Source organism: Tachypleus tridentatus, chromosome 2, assembly GCF_004210375.1.
Source record: "Tachypleus tridentatus isolate NWPU-2018 chromosome 2, ASM421037v1, whole genome shotgun sequence".
NCBI classification, from domain to species: domain Eukaryota; kingdom Metazoa; phylum Arthropoda; class Merostomata; order Xiphosura; family Limulidae; genus Tachypleus; species Tachypleus tridentatus.
Window position 1 is genome coordinate 147,044,859 of NC_134826.1, and position 25,839 is coordinate 147,070,697.

Genomic DNA, 25,839 nt, shown 5'->3' on the forward strand with positions numbered 1-25,839 from the left:
TGAGGGTGCGGTTTCACTTACCCTTCTTTCCGACAAAGATCGAAGAAATGCGTGTTTGTACTGTAGACATTCCACCAAACGATATTGTTAGCGTATGGCGGTAATTCTGTAAGGACGACCTGGTGATTACGAACGCTACCTGTTTATGTAGAACAAGTTTTTTTTTTAAATTTGGAAGATTTTCCGACAAGCATGTATGAAACGAAAAGTAGGAGCAGCATGGATGAACAAGCAATTGGACGAACACGTAAGAAAAATATTTCGTGGTTTACTCCATCATATTAGTTTTTTACCTAGATCCTAGGGCTCAGAACACTGCAGTCGTTGTTTAGGGCTAGCAAAGTACTAGAACTTAATCATGAAACCCATATTACCTGTAACAAAGCGATTAATGTTTGCGCAGAAAATTCTAATTTACGTGTAGTTGGAAAAAATGCTTTGAATCATATCTTGAAAGAAACTATCTTTTAGCTTATAAAATGAGTCTGACAGTGACTGGTAGGAGATCCGAGGATGCTTTGTACTAGAATCAAGTTTTATGTAAACAAGCTTATGAACATGTAACCAGATCTCTATTTGTATGTATATATTTAGAAATATCAGCTCCTACACACACACAAACGAAAACAGTTACGAAAAACTAAACATATATTTGAAATTAGAAATGTCGTACTAACATCACAGATCTCATTGTAATAACACAGAGGACGTTTGAACGTACTTGAAGTTTTGTAAACCCCAACAACACAACATGGAGAGCATATAAAAGACAAAATATTTAAGTTCACTATGTAGAAGGTTCTAACATGTAAAACGTTCTAACAATAAGTACATGCAAACAGGACAACAGATATTTAACTTTGTCTGCGCGATGTATTACTAACTAAAAAATATCTTTCTATACAATTATTTAAATCATTATAATCTGATAAAGTGTTCAAGGCATCAACTCACATGAATTTAATCACTTTGAGCGCGGAACAGTAAACAGATACAGTTTTAAGTAAACACTGATTTCCCTCCACACTTAAATCAATATCTTAAAATTAGGGACGACTGCACCTGGACGCTTCATGACCGAATCTTTTAACCAGATACACGTACGAAGTGCTGTTTACCTTACCAAAAGTAACTGAACCGCAGTTACTCGGACTGACTTTTCCAACCACCGTTCAATGCCTCTGTTCAAATCAAATTTTCTGGCACTAACTTAATACGTAAAGAGACTGCATGAATGTTTCTCTTTTTTTTTTTTTTTACTTCAAAAAAGTTGTTTTTTCGTCTAGGAATCCAAAAATCCAGTTGTAAGCAACAAATATGTTTTTCCCTTTGCTTCAAATTATCCAGGAAACAAATAACTCATGATACATTACAACAATTTTTCGTTTCCGTGTTTTATTTATTATAATTCCAGTTATCAGCATACCTTTCTCTGTTTACAACGCTAAAATCAGGGGTTCGATTCCCCTCGGTGGACTCTGCAGACAGCCGGACGTGGATTTGCTATAAGAAAACACACACACACACACATACCTTTCTCTGTAAGGCACCCACACACACACATACACAACAGTTATAACAAGAGTTTCCTCTTATAGTATTTATAAACTAACTTTTCTAAAATATTTCGGGATGCTAACTGTTGTTAGTTCGTTATACAAGATCATTTTTTACCATCAAAAGTTGTGACGTCCTGATAAATCGCTTGTCTATAACTTGTAACAAAGAACACACACCAGTATAAGATTTTGAATAATTCTGTGAGTAAAGCTGTGTTCAAACATTGTTTCAGAAGTGAGGGTAGAACTGGGCGCGTGAATGTTGCATTTCCAAGATACGTTTTCCATAAAGTTTTCTGATTTGCCACTGTGGAATCTCATTACCGAGCAGAAAGTGACATGAAACATTATAACTGCGCTAAAATATTGTTTTTTAAACCACTATTAAATACCAATCTATATCATCAAATAGATGGTATTACAATAGGGTTAAGGTCGGCAACATGTCTTGCTAAGCCTTTCCTTTGATCAAGTTGTTTATTGTTGTTTTGTTGCTAAACACAAAGCTAGACAATGGGCTAGCTGTGTTCTTCCCACCATATGTATCGAATCCCTGTTTGTAATATTGAAGTCCGCAGCCATATTGCTGTGTCACAGGGGAGTTGGTGTGTGGGTGGGGGGTAACTTCATATTATCACAAAAAAAAAAAAGCGCTTAGAAAATTGTTCATCGTGTATTGAAATTAAATACCGCAGGTGATATGTCAATGATACTTTATCTTCTCAAGTGATATAAGATTTACTGTGTAACATCAAGACGATATTTTAACGCAAAGTTATACGATGGATTTTCTGTGATTTGTGTACCGCCAGGTATCGAAGCCAGGATTTTAGCATTGTGAGGATATAAACTCGCCCTTGACCACCTTGGAACCACTGTTGTCTTTCTTTGATATACGATGGCACACGATAACTACGGCTGTTCTGAATAATGAACTTATCATAAGGTTTCTGTTTTTATTTTAACGCTTGAGTTGTGAATTTAAGTAAATCTAGTTAAAATGTTAAGTCTTCATGTTCGTAAATTAACATAGTTTCACAAATAATATGATAGAGACTCTCACACTTAGTGAGATACTGGTAATAACACTAAAGAAAGAAAATTTAGCGGACTAGGGATGGTCAGGTGGTTAAGGCAGTGGACTCCTACTCCGAGAGTCGTGGGTTCGAATCATGATAAATAAATAATTTCTTGTTTGCAGACTATATTAGCACTCACTTGTCTTCTGTGCAGGCTGTATTCACTTTTACTTTGTTCTAACAGAAAATAATAGCACCTAGCGATAACTCTTATTTCTAACACTAGAATGAATAATTCACCAATTAATCCATAACTGGGCTCGGCAGCGCCAGGTGAGTTAATGAACTCGACTCGTATACGCGCGGTTGAATCCCCGTCGCATCAAAAAATGCTCGCCCTTTCAGCCGTGGGGCGTTATAAATGTGACGGTCAATACCACTATTTGTTGGTAAAGAGTAGCCCAAGAGCTGGCAGTGGATGGTGATGACTAACTGCCTTCCCTCTAGTCTTACACTGCTAAATTAGGGACGAATTTGCGCGAAATTCCAAAAGACAAACAAACAAACAATCTATAACTTCTCAGTTAACTCATTAACTGCTTTCATTACTCACTGAAAACTTCACTGATAACTTATAACATACTCTTATTTCTATAAACTTTCCAGATAATTACACCATCATCTTTATTATCTCACTCTACAAAACGTCTGAACGGAAATGTTTAAAGTTATAAACAATTAGTAATTTTCGTCAGTTTTTGCTCAGTGTCATGTGATTTCAAGGTTTAGGATATACGCACTTGATGACCAATCGATATATTTGAATAACAGTGAATAAATAATTCTAGTTTTCAAATAGTTTTGCGCGTTGGTTGATAGATCCAGAGGGTTTTGACTTCTCAAACATTTACTTACACGCTGACTGCATTTGAATTTCGTGAAATATGTCTTGTTGATAGAACTGTTCTAGAACAAATTGGTTTATTTCCTGAACTAATAGGCTTAGAAAGAAATGCACTCTGTGTAAAATTGAACTGTTCTAGAACAAATTGGTTTATTTCCTGAACTAATAGGCTTAGAAAGAAATGCACTCTGTGTAAAATTGACTTTTCAACTCTTTGATATTTTGAATCTTTCGAAATTCAAACCTTGACTAGTCTTCCTTTGTAAATCTTAAGACAGAAATATGACTCTTTCTGTTGATGAAAAGGAATAATTATTAAACACTTATCGATTGTTCAAACGATTTGAAAATTGTCGTTTGATTTTCTAGATTAAAATTATTATCCTGAATTTATAATAACTAAACGTAAACCTTAAGATGTTATATGATTATAAAAAGCACTTTGCGTGTAAATATTGTCCTTCAATGGCTTTCACGGAAACTTTGAAAGCTTATAAGGCTTAATTTGAAGCTCGATCCCTGCAGTGGACACAGTACAAATAATCTATTGTGCAGCATTGCGCTTATTAAAAAAGAACAAATGTAAAAGTATTTTCTATACTTGCCGAGAAGAATATTTTACACAAAATTCGCTTACCGACAAAATAAAAATATATCGGGCAGATTTATATCTCAACGGTTATTATAACTGAACATTGAAAGCTAAGCTGAGTTGTAAACATCAGTAACAGGCACTGAAGCACAGTGTTTAACATTCCAAAATTCACCCTTCCACAATAAACCACTTAAGTCTCTTCTGAGAGAACAGATTGTTTACCAACGTCACATCTCTAATTTTAGGTGGTGCAGACGTAGGAGGGTTTGATCTCGAGTGGACCGATCTTGTCTGTTTCTAGGGTGGGACACATTTCGGCCTGAGGAAAGCCAAATGAACGTTCCATCCTAGGAACAGACGAAAGCAGTCCATTAAAACTAAAACTCCACAACTGTGATTTATAGTCTGATATTTGTTCTTATTTCATAAAAATTTGCAGCCGATGAATCTGTATGACGTCAGACAGCTCAACTTTGCTATTGTTGGCATTAGCACTTACCACCAGTTGTTTCTGTTGCCCAGTGAAACAATATATTAGAATAGTGGTTCGGGTTGGTCGCAAATATCTTTTAATTTAGTTGTTGTCATATTATCTCACCTGGTGGGAAATATAAACCCAACAACAGTGTAATAATCTCATTGAGAATTCTATTATTATTACAGCAGCATGCTTCAATAGAAATAAAAGAAAGCTTAAGAAAATTATACACATACATACAAGTTGAGAGTATTTCATTTGAAACTTGTCGGTGAGTTAAGATTTAGTTCGGAGTTATACTAAGATGCATAATGTATCGATAGATTTAAATTTAAAATGTGTTTAAATTATGTTTCGCATTATGTTCTTCCAAATTCATTCACAATTATAAATTATAATTAAGTATCTCAGAAACTCACTTGATTCCAAAATATGTTAATGGATATTTGTTTTATAATTTGAATGTAATTAAAGCCTGGCATGGCCAGGTGGTTAGGGCGCTCCACTCGTAATCTGAGGATCGTAGGTTCGAATCTCCTTCGCATCAAACATGCTCGCCCTTTCAGCCGTGGGGGCGTTATAATGTCAGGGTAAATTACACTATTTAGTGACTAAAGAATAGCCCAAGCGTTGGCGGTGGCTGGTGATGACTAGCTGCCTTCCCACTGTTAAATTATGGAGAGCTAGCGCAGGTAGCCCTCGTGTAGCTTTGCGTGAAATATAAAAAACAAAGAATTTAATTAAACTCTAATAGTTTTGTTTCAAGCCTCCTGGTGTTAAAGACCTCAGACCAAATAATACACATTGATTCAGTGTATTTGAGCATATTTTAATAGTAAGAAAGAGACTGAAGTTTAAAATAACCAGTCAAAATGAAAACAGAACAGAAAACTGTTATAAGGCTGAACGTTCATGAATAGACACTGGTGAACATTTCTCGAAAATTGTATTGTTATTTTGCTAGAATGAAGTTTAACTTAACGCGATGGGCGTGGTCTGAATGTGTGGACTTTCTCCCAACTTTAGGAGATAGTTTGAGTTCGTTAAGTAAGTTATTGCTAGTCATTTAATTAGTAATGTTACGGTCAATCCCACTATTCGTTGGCAAAAGAGTAGTCCAAGACTTGGTGGTGGATGATGATGCCTTCCGTATAGTCTTACTTAAATTAAGAACGGTTAGCGCAGCTAGGGCTATTTGCGAAAGCAGTCCCTAATTTAGTGTAAGATTAGAGGGGCGGCAGCTAGTCTTCATCACCCACCGCCAACTCTTGGTCTACTATTTTACCAAAGAATAGTGGAATTGACTGTAACATTAAAACGCCCCTACGACTAAAAGGGCGAGCATGTTTAGCGTGACGGGGAATTACGAGTCGAGCGCCTTAACCACCTGGCCATACCGGGCCATCTGCGTTGTGTCCACCGCGAGTACTCAACCCAAAAATTTAGCGCTATAAATTCTCAAGTTTACCTTTGAACCCTCAAATGGAAAAAAATACATATTAAATTACAAACTTCCTAAAAAATGGCAGAATTATTACCAGTAAAGAGAGCCCTGTTATTAATTAATTATAGTATTAGATACATCAACAGTTTAAAGATTTGACCGATGAAAACCAAGAATTGTTAAGAAGCCTTTCCTCCACATTTTAGTGGACAATTCACACAATGAATAATTATGTCATGTATTTCGTTTGCCTACATTGAAATATTGGAAAATAAATCAAGTTATTAACAGGACACAGAAACTTGACTTTGATGGCTTTAATTCTTCGTTTATTTGAGTTCGAAACTTAATAAAGAATGAATCAGTAAGTCATGTGTCAGGAACCACTTCAAGCTTCGGAATACTGTCCTCCTAATAGCAGTGAATGTTAAGCTATCCGGTGTTTAATTAAAACAGGTTGAATAATTTTACTATTTTGTGAAATTATGTTTTTAACTGCTGAAATGCTTTGCTTCATATATTTATTTTTGTTTACAGCTGAAGTTCCCTCCGAACGAGGACTTTGTGAAACTCTATTAACATTTCTCTGTGTTGCTTTGGTCATTGTGACCTTTCCACTTTCACTCTTTTTCTGCATTAGGGTAAGTTACACCAGTTTTCTTTTTGAAAGACACGTGCCTGAAACGAGGTACATGAAAATAGTTGTTTTTAAAGTTACGGTTTCAACCAGCACATTTTTTATTACACAATACATATTAATACATTAATGTTAATATTAATACATATTAAGAGTTCTTAATTGGTAAATAAATTCGAATATGTATATTTCTTATTATTTTTTTACCTAACTGCCAATTTTATCTTATGGTAAAAACTACTCGATTCCTCATTTGGCTTTTATGGTAAAAACCCAAGAAGACTTAAGAACTTATTAAGACTTAAACCGACACTTATTAGGGTCGGTTTCTTTCTTTACCAAGTTTATACAATGAAGTTGTGATTTTCAAAATTCGATGAACAAGTAGAAACACCGTGAAGATAAATATTTCGGCCTTTTGCGTACATATTTAATATAGGCCTCAGCATGGCCAGGTGGTTAAGACACTCGACTTGTAATTTGAGGTTTCCCGGTTCTAATCCCCGTCCCACCAAACATGCTCGCCCTTTCAGCCAAATGGGCGTTATAATGTTACAGTCAGTCTCATTATTCGTTGATGAAAGAGTGGCCCAAGAGTTGGTGGTAGTGACCAGTTGCCTTCCCTCCAATCTTACACTGCAAAATTAGGGACGGCTAGAGTAGATCGCATGTAGCTTTGCGCGAAATTAAAAAAAACAAAACACGAAACATATTCAACAGTAAGTGTTATTGTCTATACATTGCCAGGACAGCGGTACTAAGATATTTCGCACATTAACAGAGAGATCCATGGCTGAAAGGCCGAGCATGTTTAATGTGAGTGGTATTCGAACCCACGAGCCTTAGATTACGAGTTGAGCACCCTAACCGCCTGACAATCACGTCGTAGAAGAGTTCGTCAGAATGCGTTTTAGTTTATTCGCACAACCAGTGGAAATTTCATGTTTTATCCACAGGGTGTTCGGAAAGTCACTGTGCAGTTTTTTTAATCATATGTCTATTCAGTCTATTTCAAGCCAGCAACTGACAGACGTGTTTAGAAACAAAATAAGAAGGATCCAAACCTGTATTGATGCCAACGGGGGTCACTTTTAACATTGTTTATAATTGTCATTCATATTTACCTCGTGTATTCTATATTGGGGCCTGGCATGGCCTAGCGCGTAAGGCGTGCGACTCGTAATCCGAGGGTCGCGGGTTCGCGCCCGCATCGCACCAAACATGCTCGCCCTCCCAGCCGTGGGGGCGTTATAATGTGACGGTCAATCCCACTATTCGTTGGTAAAAGAGTAGCCCAAGAGTTGGCGGTGGGTGGTGATGACTAGCTGCCTTCCCTCTAGTCTTACACTGCTAAGTTAGGGACGGCTAGCACAGATAGCCCTCGAGTAGCTTTGTGCGAAATTCCAAAACAAACAAACAAACAAACGTATTCTATATTGAAACATGTATGTTAATAAATATATAAGTGCACAGTGGCTTTCCGAACACCCTGTATTTGATAAGCAATCTAAGCCCTTGTTCCATCGGACAAAGAGAAACATTTCTTGTTCACACACAAAAATCTAACCACCATACGAACTATGTTTCCCAGGGATATATTACCAGTAGTGGTATAGTAATAGTTAACTCATTACGAGGGAAGAGACGGATAATTCCATTTTTTCTAATTTCGATGTCACTGAATTCTGCATTTTTTTGTACAACAGTAGGATAATTCTGTTTGTATTACAATACAAAGACACAATGCGGTATCCGTGGGGATTAGAACCCTGAAACTTAGAATTGTAAATCCGCAGACTTGCCTTTATTTCACCCGGGCACAAGTAGCACACACAGTGATCTTGTTCAGTACATATGTGTTTCTTTTGGAAATTGAAAACAGAATCTATGACGTAAGAGCCTAATGCATTCTTTGATTGGTCGTACCCTCTGCTATATACTGCAGTTTCGCCAGTTCAAAGCGCATCAGTGCAATGTGAGTCAGCAAACCGGAGACGCATCAAAAGGATTCTTACAATGGTGAAGTGTATGTGAATTTATGGGATTTTGCTGAAGTAAAACAGACTCAAAAAACCCACAGATCTAGATCAGTGTTTCTCATATTGTTCTACGCGTATCCGTTGGGATAGACGAATGGAAGAGATAAAAATAAAACAAAAGGTTTGTTTGTTTTTAAATTTCGCGCAAAGCTACTCGAGGACTATCTGTGCTAGCCGTCCGTAATTTAGCAGTGTAAGACTAGAGGGAAGGTAGCTAGTCATCACCACCTACCGCCAACTCTTTGGCTACTTATTTACCAACGAATAATGGAATTGACCGTCGCATTGTAATGCCCCCACAGTTGAAAGGGCGAGCATGTTTGGCGCGACATGGATTCGAAGCCGCGACTCTCGGATTACGAGTCGAACGCCTTAACCCACTTGGCCATGCCGGGGCCTGAAACAAAAGGAAGTTAGAACAAAAAAGAGAAATGGAACAACTTGATAAATTGAATGCATATTTTCAGAACCAGAATGACGAATTTGTTCTATATTTGGAGAAAGGTACGCCATTTTCAAAGGTTTAAGAACCATTGATCGATATGATTTAATGCGGACATTTGTACTTTCTTTGTTCGTTTCGCTGCTGATTGACCTAATTGCTGATTGATCAAACAAGGTAAATCAAAGGATAATTTTGAAGTTCATCAGGAAAAAATGAAAGTTTATAAATCATACGAACGTCGTATGAAGAAGTAATTTATAGATCGTTGTGCAACCATTTTAAGGCGCAGCACGGCCAAGTGGGTTAAGGCGTTCGACTCGTAATCCGAGGGTAGCGGGTTCGAATTCCTCTCATACCAAACATGCTCGCCCTTTCAGCCGTGGAGGCGTTATAATGTGACGGTCAATCTCACTATTCGTTGGTAAAGAGTAGCCCAAGAGTTGGCTGTGGGTGGTGATGACTAGCTACCTTCCCTCTAGTCTTACACTGCTAAATTAGGGACGGGCAACACACATAGCCCTCGTGTAGCTTTGCACAATATTCAAAACGAATAAACAAACAATTTGTCAATGAAAGTCTAGTGGTTTTTTTTTTAAGTCAAAACTCAAGTTACCTATTATTGGTCAAGTTTGTTTTATTCTTGAATTTCGCGCAAAGCTACACGAGGGCTATCTACGCTAGCTGTCCCTAATTTAGCAGTGTAAGACTAGAGGGAAGGCAGCTAGTCATCACCACCCACTGCCAACTCTTTGGCTACTCTTTTATCAACGAATAGTGGGATTGACCGTCACATTATAACGCCCCCACGGATGAAAGGGCGAGTATGTTTGGTGCGACGGGGATTCGAACCCGCGACCCCCTCAGATTACGAGTCGAACGCTTTAACCCATCTGGGCATACCGGGCCACATTATTGGTCATTTCATAATAATTTCTGGAAACTTGAGGAATAAGTGTTTGTAAAACATTTTATTTAAGGCACTCAAAACTTTATTTAACGGTTCAAACCGTTTGTTAAATCATGTTTAGATAAAACCACACACGTATTTTATAGTAAATATCAGTTTTCTTTTTAGGTGGTTCAGGAGTATGAAAGAACAGTCATTTTTCGACTAGGTCGTTTAGTTCACGGAGGATCAAAAGGTCCAGGTACTAGTTCTTTCCACTAGGTCTTTATATCCTCACCTCTTGCAACTGTTTTATATATAAGTAACTTATAACTTCTAATTGTTAGTATTTTATAATTATTCGATAATTTTCAAAGCTAAACTCTGATGCGTCAATACTGAAGCAGTTTTCAGTAGGCCTTAAATTTAGGCTTCCAGTTTAAAGTATTACACTTAATTTATTTAGCAAAAATATTGTACGTCTAAACTATTCTGAGAGAATCCATTGGGATATTCACAAATAAAAGTGCATAACTCATTTATTTTTTACTATTTTTTAATACAAAGGGTTTCGTTGTTTGTCTCGAAGACAAGATTTTCTAATCATTACCTCACAACTTCAATCATTAAAGAATTTTTGTATTTGTAATAATACAGAATGAAACGTTTTTGCTGATAAAATCCAAGAAGAGCTAAGATGTAAGGAAAATTTTCGCAGATGAAGAAATTACAAACGTCTGATCTTCCACTTTCTAGGAATATTCTTCATCCTACCATGTATCGAAAATTGCACAACCGTTGACCTTCGAACTTTAACCTTTGACGTCCCACCTCAAGAAGTAAGTAATCTGACATCAAGCATAAATACAAAACAAAAAAATTCACTAAACATTTGTAAAAGGTGTTTTTTTGTATATTTGGAATTAACGGCTACTTGTGATCTGCCCACGATGTGTACCGAAACGTCTTTGTATTATATGTGTATCGGCCTGGCATGGCCAAGCGCGTAAGGCGTGCGACGCGTAATCCGAGGGTCGCGGGTTCGCGCCCGCGTCGCGCTAAACATGCTCGCCCTCCCAGCCGTGGGGGTGTATAATGTGATGGTCAATCCCACTATTCGTTGGTAAAAGAGTAGCCCAAGAGTTGGCGGTGGGTGGTGATGACTAGCTGCCTTCCCTCTAGTCTTACACTGCAAAATTAGGGACGGCTAGCGCAGATAGCCCTCGAGTAGCTTTGTGCGAAATTCAAAAACAACAACAACAAATTATATGTGTTTGTTTGTTTTAGAGAGTTAGAAAGTTCATTAAAAAACACTTACCCCTTTAGTTTGATACTATCATGTAAAGAAGAGGCCCCCTAGTGGCTCAGCGGTATGTCTGCGGACTTACAACGCTAAAAATCGGGTTTCAATACCCGTGGTGGGCAGAGCACAGATAGCTCATTGTGCAGCTTTGTGCTTAATTCGCAACAACAACAATACAAGAAGAGAAGGTACATAATGCTTGTTGAAGTAAACTGTCATTCGCCAGACCCAATTGCTGAATATTTGAAATACTGTTAATCATATTGTATCAAATATATTGAAGATACTGAGGCCGAGTTTTCTTGGCGTTAGTTAGAAAACTTTATGAGCTGTATATATTTTACTACAGAAAACTGTACTTCCAATAAATTATCTGAAACATTCTTTGGTTCGTTCACTCAGGCCTCAAGTTGATTGGATGGAACCATGGCCATCTCTCGTTACTATTTGGTGGGATATTACAATTGATGGTATACCAAACACTAACAGTTCTTTTCACCGCACATAAGAGCTTCGACTTGAACTGAAAGTTTAAAAATGTCGTTTCTTTACCCTCGATAAAGGAACGATCTTTATTAAGGATGTTTCTGGATAAAAAACCTGATTTTTTTTCTTCAAGCGTAAGATGATTTTCCATTTCTAGTAAGCCTAAAATGGTATTTAAAAACTGCGTAATCGGGAAGAGTTAAGGCACTCGACTCGTAATCCGAGGGTTGCTGGTTCGAATCCCCGTCACACCAAACATGCTCCCCTTTCAGTTATGTGGGCGTTATGATTTTACGGTCAATCCCACTATTCGTTGGTAAAAGAGTAGCCCAAGAGTTGACAGTGGGTAGTGATGACTAGCCTTCTTCTCTCTAGTCTTACACTGCTGAATTAGGGAAGGCTAGTACAGATAAACCTCGAGTAGCTTTGCGCGAAGGTCAAATCAAACCAAAACAAAATAATCGGGAAGATCAAAGAACTGTACGCGACAAAACCATAAACAAACGACGAAACATTGTTTAAGTTTTTCAGACATTTTTGACTTGGATAGAAGAGACAAACTAACAGGTTAGAGTACATGTGTTTATTAATAAGTAGTAGAGACACCCAGAGCTAAGTAAATAAGTGGTTTGTGGCTCTTAAAACTTTTGGAACTAAACTAGGAAATAAAAGTTGTGTGCATGCAAACTAGATATTATACTGTAAACTATGTAAAATATAAGTTTGATTTTCCCAAGTACTAATATTGGAAGGGAGCTAAAATTAAGGAAGTTCTTCGGATAATTTATAAACTGCAATAGCTTCTAAACCTATAGATATTTAACTGCAATAGTTTCTAAACCTATGCATATATTAACTGCAATAGCTTCTAAACCTAAGGATATTAACTGCAATAGCTTTTAAATCTATAAATATTTGCAATAACTTCTAAACCTATGGATATTTAACTGCAATAGCTTCTAAATCTATGGATATTTAACTGTAATAGCTTCTAAACCTATGGATATTGAACTGCAAGAGCTTCTAAACCTATGAATATTTAACTGCAATAGCTTGTAAACCTATGGATATTTAACTGCAATAGCTTCTAAACCTATGGATATTACCTGCAATAGCTTCTAAACCTATGGATAATTAAATGCAATAGCTTCTAAACCTATGGATATTTAAATGCAATAGCTTCTAAACCAATGGATATTAACTGCAATAGCTTCTAAACCTATGGATATTTAACTGCAATAGCTTCTAAACCTATGGATATTACCTGCAATAGCTTCTAAACCTATGGATAATTAAATGCAATAGCTTCTAAACCTATGGATATTTAAATGCAATAGCTTCTAAACCAATGGATATTAACTGCAATAGCTTCTAAACCTATGGATATTTAACTGCAATAGCTTCTAAACCTATGGATATTGAACTGCTATAGCTTCTAAATCTATGAATATTTAACTGCAATAGCTTCTAAACCTATAGATATTAACTGCAATAGCTTGTAAACCTATGGATATTTAACTGCAATAGCTTCTAAACCTATAGATATTTAACTGCAATAGCTTCTAAACCTATGGATATTTAACTGCAATAGCTTCTAAACCTATGGATATTTAACTGCAATAGCTTCTAAACCTATGGATATTAACTGCAATAGCTTCTAAACCTATGAATATTAACTGCAATAGCTTCTAAACCTATGGATATTTAACTGCAATAGCTTCTAAACCTATGGATATTACCTGCACTAGCTTCTAAACCTATGGATATTTAAATGCAATAGCTTCTAAACCTATGGATATTTAAATGCAATAGCTTCTAAACCAATGGATATTAACTGCAATAGCTTCTAAACCTATGGATATTTAACTGCAATAGCTTCTAAACCTATGGATATTTAACTGCAATAGCTTCTAAACCTATGGATATTACCTGCAATAGCTTCTAAACCTATGGATAATTAAATGCAATAGCTTCTAAACCTATGGATATTTAAATGCAATAGCTTCTAAACCAATGGATATTAACTGCAATAGCTTCTAAACCTATAGATATTTAACTGCAATAGCTTCTAAACCTATGGATATTGAACTTCTATAGCTTCTAAATCTATGAATATTTAACTGCAATAGCTTCTAAACCTATAGATATTAACTGCAATAGCTTGTAAACCTATGGATATTTAACTGCAATAGCTTCTAAACCTATAGATATTTAACTGCAATAGCTTCTAAACCTATGGATATTTAACTGCAATAGCTTCTAAACCTATGGATATTAACTGCAATAGCTTCTAAACCTATGAATATTAACTGCAATAGCTTCTAAACCTATGGATATTACCTGCAATAGCTTCTAAACCTATGGATATTTAAATGCAATAGCTTCTAAACCAATGGATATTAACTGCAATAGCTTCTAAACCTATGGATATTTAAATGCAATAGCTTCTAAACCTATGGATATTTAACTGCAACAGCTTCTAAACTTATGGATATTTAACTGCAATAGCTTCTAAACCTATAGATATTTAACTGCTATAGCTTCTAAACCTATGGATATTTAACTGCAATAGCTTCTAAACCTATGGATATTTAACTGCAATAGCTTCTAAACCTATGAATATTAACTGCAATAGCTTCTAAACCTATGGATATTACCTGCAATAGCTTCTAAACCTATGGATATTTAAATGCAATAGCTTCTAAACCAATGGATATTAACTGCAATAGCTTCTAAACCTATGGATATTTAAATGCAATAGCTTCTAAACCTATGGATATTTAACTGCAACAGCTTCTAAACTTATGGATATTTAACTGCAATAGCTTCTAAACCTTGGATATTTAACTGCATTAACATTGTACTGTCTCAACTATCATTTTGAATGACATGGGGATAGAGAGAACCATGAGTCATTGTGGGGTACCAGGACCTGCCGTTTCACAACTTTTTCCCTTAATCCAGCTCTTCCCGAGTATTGAATCCAAGGTGTGTTTTAAACTGTATTTCAATTACTCATTCCATTTTAATGTTTATAATACTAATTTAAACCAAAAACGCAATTCCGTTTGGAGAAATCAAAATCATCAGCCTATTGATATTAATGAAGGATTATAGTAGGTTCGAATCCCCGTCACACCAAACATGCTCGCCTTTTCAGCCGTGGGAGCGTTATAATGTGGCAGGCAATTCCACTATTCGTTAGTAAAAGATTAGCCTAGAGGAGGTGATCACTCGTTGCCTTCCCTCTAGTGTTACACTGCTAAATTAGGGACGGATAGCGCAGATAGCACTCATGTAGCTTAGTGGAAAATTCAAAAACAAGAAATATATTCTCTCATACTTTTTCATATCTTAAACCAAACTGAATTCAGAATAGGCCTCAGTTTTCACTTCTCACACTCCTAATCCCTGCCTGTCGAAAGAGGGCGCACTCCTGACAAGTGTGATTCACTGTCTACTTTGGCCCCTATACTCACATTTTTACTCTTGACTCCTATGTTCAGTATGGTTAATTAGGCTGGTGCACCAAATTACCCCGAGGTTAGTAACCTTAATTTATCGACAGAAAGAGTTAACAATTTCGAGATTTACGGCGTGTTAATAAATGTACGTACCACGAAGTTAGTTAACAAAGGTAGAGTTTCCCTGCAACGTTATACCAATGTAATATCATACTATTACTATATACGATGTAATGTCATACTATTACTATATACGATGTAATGTCATACTATTACTATCTACAATGTAATATCATACTATTAGTAAATACAATGTAATGTCATACTATTACTATATACGATGTAATGTCATACTATTACTATATACGATGGAATGTCATACTATTACTATATACGATGTAATGTCATACTATTACTATATACGATGGAATGTCATACTATTAGTAAATACAATGTAATATCATACTATTACTATATACGATGTAATGTCATACTATTACTATATACAATGTAATATCATACTATTACTATATACAATGTAATGTCATACTATTACTATATACGATGTAATGTCATACTATTACTATATACAATGTAATATCATACTATTACTATATACGATGTAATGTCATACTATTACTATATACAATGTAATGTCATACTATTACTATATACGATGTAATGTCATACTATTACTATATACGATGTAATATCATACTATTACTATATACAATGTAATATCATACTATTACTATATACAATGTAATATCATACTATTAGTATATACGATGTAATGTCATACTATTACTATATACGATGTAATATCATACTATTACTATATACAATGTAATGTCATACTATTACTATATACAATGTAATATGATACTATTACTATATACAATGTAATATCATACTATTAGTATATACGATGTAATGTCATACTTATTACTTTATATATACGATGTAATGTCATACTTATTACTATATATTACGATGTAATATCATACTTATTACTATATACGATGTAATATCATACTATTACTATATACAATGTAATGTCATACTATTACTATATACAATGTAATGTCATACTATTACTATATACAATGTAATGCCATACTATTACTATATACAATGTAATATCATACTATTAGTATATACAATGTAATATCATACTATTACTATATACAATGTAATGCCATACTATTACTATATACAATGTAATGCCATACTATTAGTATATACAATGTAATATCATACTATTACTATATACAATGTAATATCATACTGTTAGTATATACGATGTAATGTCATACTATTACTATATACGATGTAATGTCATACTATTACTATATACAATGTAATATCATACTTCATTACTATATACAAATGTAATGTCATACTATTACTATATATACAATGTAATATCATACTATTACTATATACAATGTAATATCATACTATTAGTATATACAATGTAATGTCATACTATTACTATATAATGATGTAATGCCATACCATTAGTAAATGCAATGTAATGTCATACTATTACTATATACAATGTAATATCATACTATTACTATATACAATGTAATGTCATAATATTACTATATACAATGTAATGTCATACTATTACTATATACGATGTAATGTCATACAATTACTATATACGATGTAATATCATACTATTAGTAAATGCAATGTAATGTCATACTATTACCATATACAATGTAATATCATACTATTACTATATACAATGTAATGCCATACTATTACTATATACAATGTAATGCCATACTATTACTATATACGATGTAATATCATACTATTACTATATACAATGTAATATCATACTATTACTATATACGATGTAATATCATACTATTACTATATACGATGTAATGTCATACTATTACTATATACAATGTAATGTCATAATATTACTATATACCATGTAATGTCATACTATTACTATATACGATGTAATGTCATACTATTACTATATACGATGTAATATCATACTATTAGTAAATGCAATGTAATGTCATACTATTACTATATACAATGTAATATCATACTATTACTATATACAATGTAATGTCATAATATTACTATATACAATGTAATGTCATACTATTACTATATACGATGTAATGTCATATTACTATATACGATGTAATATCATACTATTAGTAAATGCAATGTAATGTCATACTATTACTATATACAATGTAATATCATACTATTACTATATACGATGTAATATCATACTATCAGTAAATGCAATGTAATGTCATACTATTACTATATAATGATGTAATATCATACTATTACTATATACGATGTAATGTCATACTATTAGTATATACAATGTAATGTCATAATATTACTATATACAATGTAATGTCATACTATTACTATATACGATGTAATGTCATACAATTACTATATACGATGTAATATCATACTATTAGTAAATGCAATGTAATGTCATACTATCACTATATACGATGTAATATCATACTATTACTATATACGATGTAATGTCATACTATTACAATATACGATGTAATGCCATACTATTAGTATATACAATGTAATGCCATACTATTAGTATATACAATGTAATATCATACTATTACTATATACGATGTAATGTCATACTATTACTATATACAATGTAATGTCATAATTATTAGTATATAATGATGTAATATCATACTATTACTATATACAATGTAATGTTATACTATTAGTAAATACAATGTAATGCCATACTATTAGTAAATACAATGTAATGTCATACTATTACTATATACGATGTAATGTCATACTATTACTATATACGATGTAATATCATACTATTACTATATACAATGTAATGTCATACTATTACTATATACGATGTAATGTCATACTATCACTATATACGATGTAATATCATACTATTACTATATACGATGTAATGTCATACTATTACTATATACAATGTAATGTCATACTATTACTATATACAATGTAATGTCATACTATTACTATATACGATGTAATGTCATACTATTACTATATACAATGTAATGTTATACTATTAGTAAATACAATGTAATGCCATACTATTAGTAAATACAATGTAATGTCATACTATTACTATATACGATGTAATGTCATACTATTACTATATACGATGGAATGTCATACTATTACTATATACGATGTAATGTCATACTATTACTATATACGATGGAATGTCATACTATTAGTAAATACAATGTAATATCATACTATTACTATATACGATGTAATGTCATACTATTACTATATACAATGTAATATCATACTATTACTATATACAATGTAATGTCATACTATTACTATATACGATGTAATGTCATACTATTACTATATACAATGTAATATCATACTATTACTATATACGATGTAATGTCATACTATTACTATATACAATGTAATGTCATACTATTACTATATACGATGTAATGTCATACTATTACTATATACGATGTAATATCATACTATTACTATATACAATGTAATATCATACTATTACTATATACAATGTAATATCATACTATTAGTATATACGATGTAATGTCATACTATTACTATATACGATGTAATATCATAATTATTACTATATACAATGTAATGTCATACTATTACTATATACAATGTAATGCCATACTATTACTATATACAAATGTAATATGATACTATTACTATATACAATGTAATATCATACCATTAGTATATATACGATGTAATGTCATACTATTACTATATACGATGTAATATCATACTATTACTATATACGATGTAATATCATACTATTACTATATACAATGTAATGTCATACTATTACTATATACAATGTAATGCCATACTATTACTATATACAATGTAATATGATACTATTACTATATACAATGTAATATCATACTATTAGTATATACGATGTAATGTCATACTATTACTATATACGATGTAATGTCATACTATTACTATATACGATGTAATATCATACTATTACTATATACGATGTAATATCATACTATTACTATATACAATGTAATGTCATACTATTACTATATACAATGTAATGTCATACTATTACTATATACAATGTAATGCCATACTATTACTATATACAATGTAATATCATACTATTAGTATATACAATGTAATATCATACTATTACTATATACAATGTAATGCCATACTATTACTATATACAATGTAATGCCATACCATTAGTAGTATACAATGTAATATCATACTATTACTATATACAATGTAATATCATACTGTTAGTATATACGATGTAATGTCATACTATTACTATATACGATGTAATGTCATACTATTACTATATACAATGTAATATCATACTATTACTATATACAATGTAATGTCATACTATTACTATATACAATGTAATATCATACTATTACTATATACAATGTAATATCATACCATTAGTATATACAATGTAATGTCATACCATTACTATATAATGATGTAATGCCATACTATTAGTAAATGCAATGTAATGTCATATTATTACTATATACAATGTAATATCATACTATTACTATATACAATGTAATGTCATAATATTACTATATACAATGTAATGTCATACTCATTACTATATACGATGTAATGTCATACAATTACTATATATGATGTAATATCATACTATTAGTAAATGCAATGTAATGTCATACTATTACCATATACAATGTAATATCATACTATTACTATATACAATGTAATGCCATACTATTACTATATACAATGTAATGCCATACTATTACTATATACGATGTAATGTCATACTATTACTATATAATGATGTAATATCATACCATTAGTAAATGCAATGTAATGTCATACTATTACTATATACAATGTAATATCATACTATTACTATATACAATGTAATGTCATAATATTACTATATACAATGTAATGTCATACTATTACTATATACGATGTAATGTCATACAATTACTATATACGATGTAATATCATACTATTAGTAAATGCAATGTAATGTCATACTATTACTATATACAATGTAATATCATACTATTACTATATACGATGTAATATCATACTATCAGTAAATGCAATGTAATGTCATACTATTACTATATACGATGTAATGATCATACTTATTACTATATACGATGTAATGTCATACTATTATTACAATATACGATGTAATGCCATACTATTAGTATATACAATGTAATGCCATACCATTATTAGTATATACAATGTAATATCATACTATTACTATATACGATGTAATGTCATACTATTACTATATACAATGTAATGTCATAATTATTAGTATATACGATGTAATATCATACTATTACTATATACAATGTAATGTTATACTATTAGTAAATACAATGTAATGCCATACTATTAGTAAATACAATGTAATGTCATACTATTACTATATACGATGTAATGTCATACTATTACTATATACGATGTAATATCATACCATTACTATATACAATGTAATGTCATACTATTACTATATACCGATGTAATGTCATATTATCACTATATAATGATGTAATATCATACTATTACTATATACGATGTAATGTCATACTATTACTATATACAATGTAATGTCATACTATTACTATATACAATGTAATGTCATACTATTACTATATAATGATGTAATGTCATACTATTACTATATACAATGTAATGTTATACCATTAGTAAATACAATGTAATGCCATACCATTAGTAAATACAATGTAATGTCATACTATTACTATATACGATGTAATGTCATACCATTACTATATACGATGGAATGTCATACTATTACTATATACGATGTAATGTCATACCATTACTATATAATGATGGAATGTCATAATTATTAGTAAATACAATGTAATATCATACTTATTACTATATAACGATGTAATGTCATACTATTACTATATACAATGTAATATCATACTATTACTATATACAATGTAATGTCATACTTATTACTATATAATGATGTAATGTCATACTATTACTATATACAATGTAATATCATACTCATTACTATATAATGATGTAATGTCATACCATTACTATATACAATGTAATGTCATACTCATTACTATATAATGATGTAATGTCATACTATTACTATATAATGATGTAATATCATACTATTACTATATACAATGTAATATCATACTATTACTATATACAATGTAATATCATACTATTAGTATATACGATGTAATGTCATACTATTACTATATACGATGTAATATCATACTATTACTATATATACAATGTAATGTCATAATTATTACTATATACAATGTAATGCCATAATTATTACTATATACAATGTAATATGATACTATTACTATATACAATGTAATATCATACTATTAGTATATACGATGTAATGTCATACTATTACTATATACGATGTAATATCATACTATTACTATCTACGATGTAATATCATACTATTACTATATACAATGTAATGTCATAATTATTACTATATACAATGTAATGCCATACTATTACTATATACAATGTAATATGATACTATTACTATATACAAAGTAATATCATACTATTAGTATATACGATGTAATGTCATACTATTACTATATACGATGTAATGTCATACCATTATTATATATACGATGTAATATCATACTATTACTATATACGATGTAATATCATACTATTACTATATACAATGTAATGTCATACTATTACTATATACAATGTAATGTCATACTATTACTATATACAATGTAATGCCATACTATTACTATATACAATGTAATATCATACCATTAGTATATACAATGTAATATCATACTATTACTATATACAATGTAATGCCATACCATTACTATATACAATGTAATGCCATACTATTAGTATATATACAATGTAATATCATACTATTACTATATACAATGTAATATCATAATGTTAGTATATACGATGTAAATGTCATACTATTACTATATAATGATGTAATGTCATACTATTACTATATACAATGTAATATCATACTTATTACTATATACAATGTAATGTCATACTATTACTATATACAATGTAATATCATACTCATTACTATATACAATGTAATATCATACTATTAGTATATACAATGTAATGTCATAATTATTACTATATACGATGTAATGCCATACTATTAGTAAATGCAATGTAATGTCATACTATTACTATATACAATGTAATATCATACTATTACTATATACAATGTAATGTCATAATATTACTATATACAATGTAATGTCATACTCTATTACTATATACGATGTAATGTCATACAATTATATATACGATGTAATATCATACCATTAGTAAATGCAATGTAATGTCATACTATTACCATATACAATGTAATATCATACTATTACTATATACAATGTAATGCCATACTATTACTATATACAATGTAATGCCATACTATTACTATATACGATGTAATGTCATACTATTACTATATACGATGTAATATCATACTATTAGTAAATGCAATGTAATGTCATACTATTACTATATACAATGTAATATCATACTATTACTATATACAATGTAATGTCATAATATTACTATATACAATGTAATGTCATACTTATTACTATATAATGATGTAATGTCATACAATTACTATATACGATGTAATATCATACCATTAGTAAATGCAATGTAATGTCATAATTATTACCTATATACAATGTAATATCATACCATTACTATATACAATGTAATGCCATACCATTACTATATACAATGTAATGCCATACTATTACTATATATACGATGTAATGTCATACTATTACTATATACGATGTAATATCATACTATTAGTAAATGCAAAGTAATGTCATACTATTACTATATACAATGTAATATCATACTATTACTATATACAATGTAATGTCATAATATTACTATATACAATGGAATGTCATACTATTACTATATACGATGTAATGTCATACTATTACTATATACGATGGAATGTCATACTATTAGTAAATACAATGTAATATCATACTATTACTATATACGATGTAATGTCATACTATTACTATATACAATGTAATATCATACTATTACTATATACAATGTAATGTCATACTATTACTATATACGATGTAATGTCATACTATTACTATATACAATGTAATATCATACTATTACTATATACGATGTAATGTCATACTATTACTATATATAATGTAATGTCATACTATTACTATATACAATGTAATGCCATACTATTAGTATATACAATGTAATATCATACTATTACTATATACAATGTAATATCATACTTGTTAGTATATACGATGTAATGTCATACTATTACTATATATACGATGTAATGTCATACCATTACTATATACAATGTAATATCATACTATTACTATATACAATGTAATGTCATACTATTACTATATACAATGTAATATCATACTATTACTATATACAATGTAATATCATACTATTAGTATATACAATGTAATGTCATACTATTACTATATACGATGTAATGCCATACTATTAGTAAATGCAATGTAATGTCATACTATTACTATATACAATGTAATATCATACTATTACTATATACAATGTAATGTCATAATATTACTATATACAATGTAATGTCATACTATTACTATATAATGATGTAATGTCATACAATTACTATATACGATGTAATATCATACTATTAGTAAATGCAATGTAATGTCATAATTATTACCATATACAATGTAATATCATACTCATTACTATATACAATGTAATGCCATACTATTACTATATACAATGTAATGCCATACTATTACTATATACGATGTAATGTCATACTATTACTATATACGATGTAATATCATACTATTAGTAAATGCAATGTAATGTCATACTATTACTATATACAATGTAATATCATACTATTACTATATACAATGTAATGTCATAATATTACTATATACAATGTAATGTCATACTATTACTATATACGATGTAATGTCATACAATTACTATATACGATGTAATATCATACTATTAGTAAATGCAATGTAATGTCATACTATTACCATATACAATGTAATATCATACTATTACTATATACAATGTAATGCCATACTATTACTATATACAATGTAATGCCATACCATTACTATATACGATGTAATGTCATACCATTACTATATAACGATGTAATATCATACTATTAGTAAATGCAAAGTAATGTCATACTATTACTATATACAATGTAATATCATACTATTACTATATACAATGTAATGTCATAATATTACTATATACAATGGAATGTCATACTATTACTATATACGATGTAATGTCATACTATTACTATATACGATGGAATGTCATACTATTAGTAAATACAATGTAATATCATACTATTACTATATACGATGTAATGTCATACTATTACTATATACAATGTAATATCATACTATTACTATATACAATGTAATGTCATAATTTTTACTATATACCGATGTAATGTCATACTTATTACTATATACAATGTAATATCATACTATTACTATATACGATGTAATGTCATACTATTACTATATACAATGTAATGTCATACTATTACTATATACGATGTAATGTCATACTATTACTATATACGATGTAATATCATACTATTACTATATACAATGTAATATCATACTATTACTATATACAATGTAATATCATACTATTAGTATATACGATGTAATGTCATACTATTACTATATACGATGTAATATCATACTATTACTATATACAATGTAATGTCATACTATTACTATATACAATGTAATATGATACTATTACTATATACAATGTAATATCATACTATTAGTATATACGATGTAATGTCATACTATTACTATATACGATGTAATGTCATACTATTACTATATACGATGTAATATCATACTATTACTATATACGATGTAATATCATACTATTACTATATACAATGTAATGTCATACTATTACTATATACAATGTGATGTCATACTATTACTATATACAATGTAATGCCATACTATTACTATATACAATGTAATATCATACTATTAGTATATACAATGTAATATCATACTATTACTATATACAATGTAATGCCATACTATTACTATATACAATGTAATGCCATACTATTAGTATATACAATGTAATATCATACTATTACTATATACAATGTAATATCATACTGTTAGTATATACGATGTAATGTCATACTATTACTATATACGATGTAATGTCATACTATTACTATATACAATGTAATATCATACTATTACTATATACAATGTAATGTCATACTATTACTATATACAATGTAATATCATACTATTACTATATACAATGTAATATCATACTATTAGTATATACAATGTAATGTCATACTATTACTATATACGATGTAATGCCATACTATTAGTAAATGCAATGTAATGTCATACTATTACTATATA

At 30.7% G+C, this 25,839-nt stretch overlaps 1 protein-coding gene across 3 annotated transcripts; it reads left to right on the forward strand.

The window, feature by feature from the left end:
- Window positions 1-26: 26 nt before the first annotated feature.
- On the forward strand, window positions 27-11,255 carry LOC143236704 (stomatin-4-like). 3 transcript variants are annotated; one of them, XM_076475140.1, is made up of 4 exons: window positions 27-247; window positions 6,537-6,640; window positions 10,196-10,268; window positions 10,664-11,255. In XM_076475140.1, the coding sequence occupies exons 1-4, from the start codon at window positions 193-195 to the stop codon at window positions 10,666-10,668; spliced, it is 237 nt and encodes a 78-aa protein (XP_076331255.1). In that variant the 5' UTR covers window positions 27-192; the 3' UTR covers window positions 10,669-11,255. The 3 variants fall into 3 exon arrangements, with proteins under 3 accessions (XP_076331255.1, XP_076331241.1, XP_076331246.1); XM_076475126.1 differs by having other exon boundaries at window positions 10,763-11,255; XM_076475131.1 differs by lacking the exon at window positions 6,537-6,640 and having other exon boundaries at window positions 10,763-11,255.
- Window positions 11,256-25,839: the final 14,584 nt, after the last annotated feature.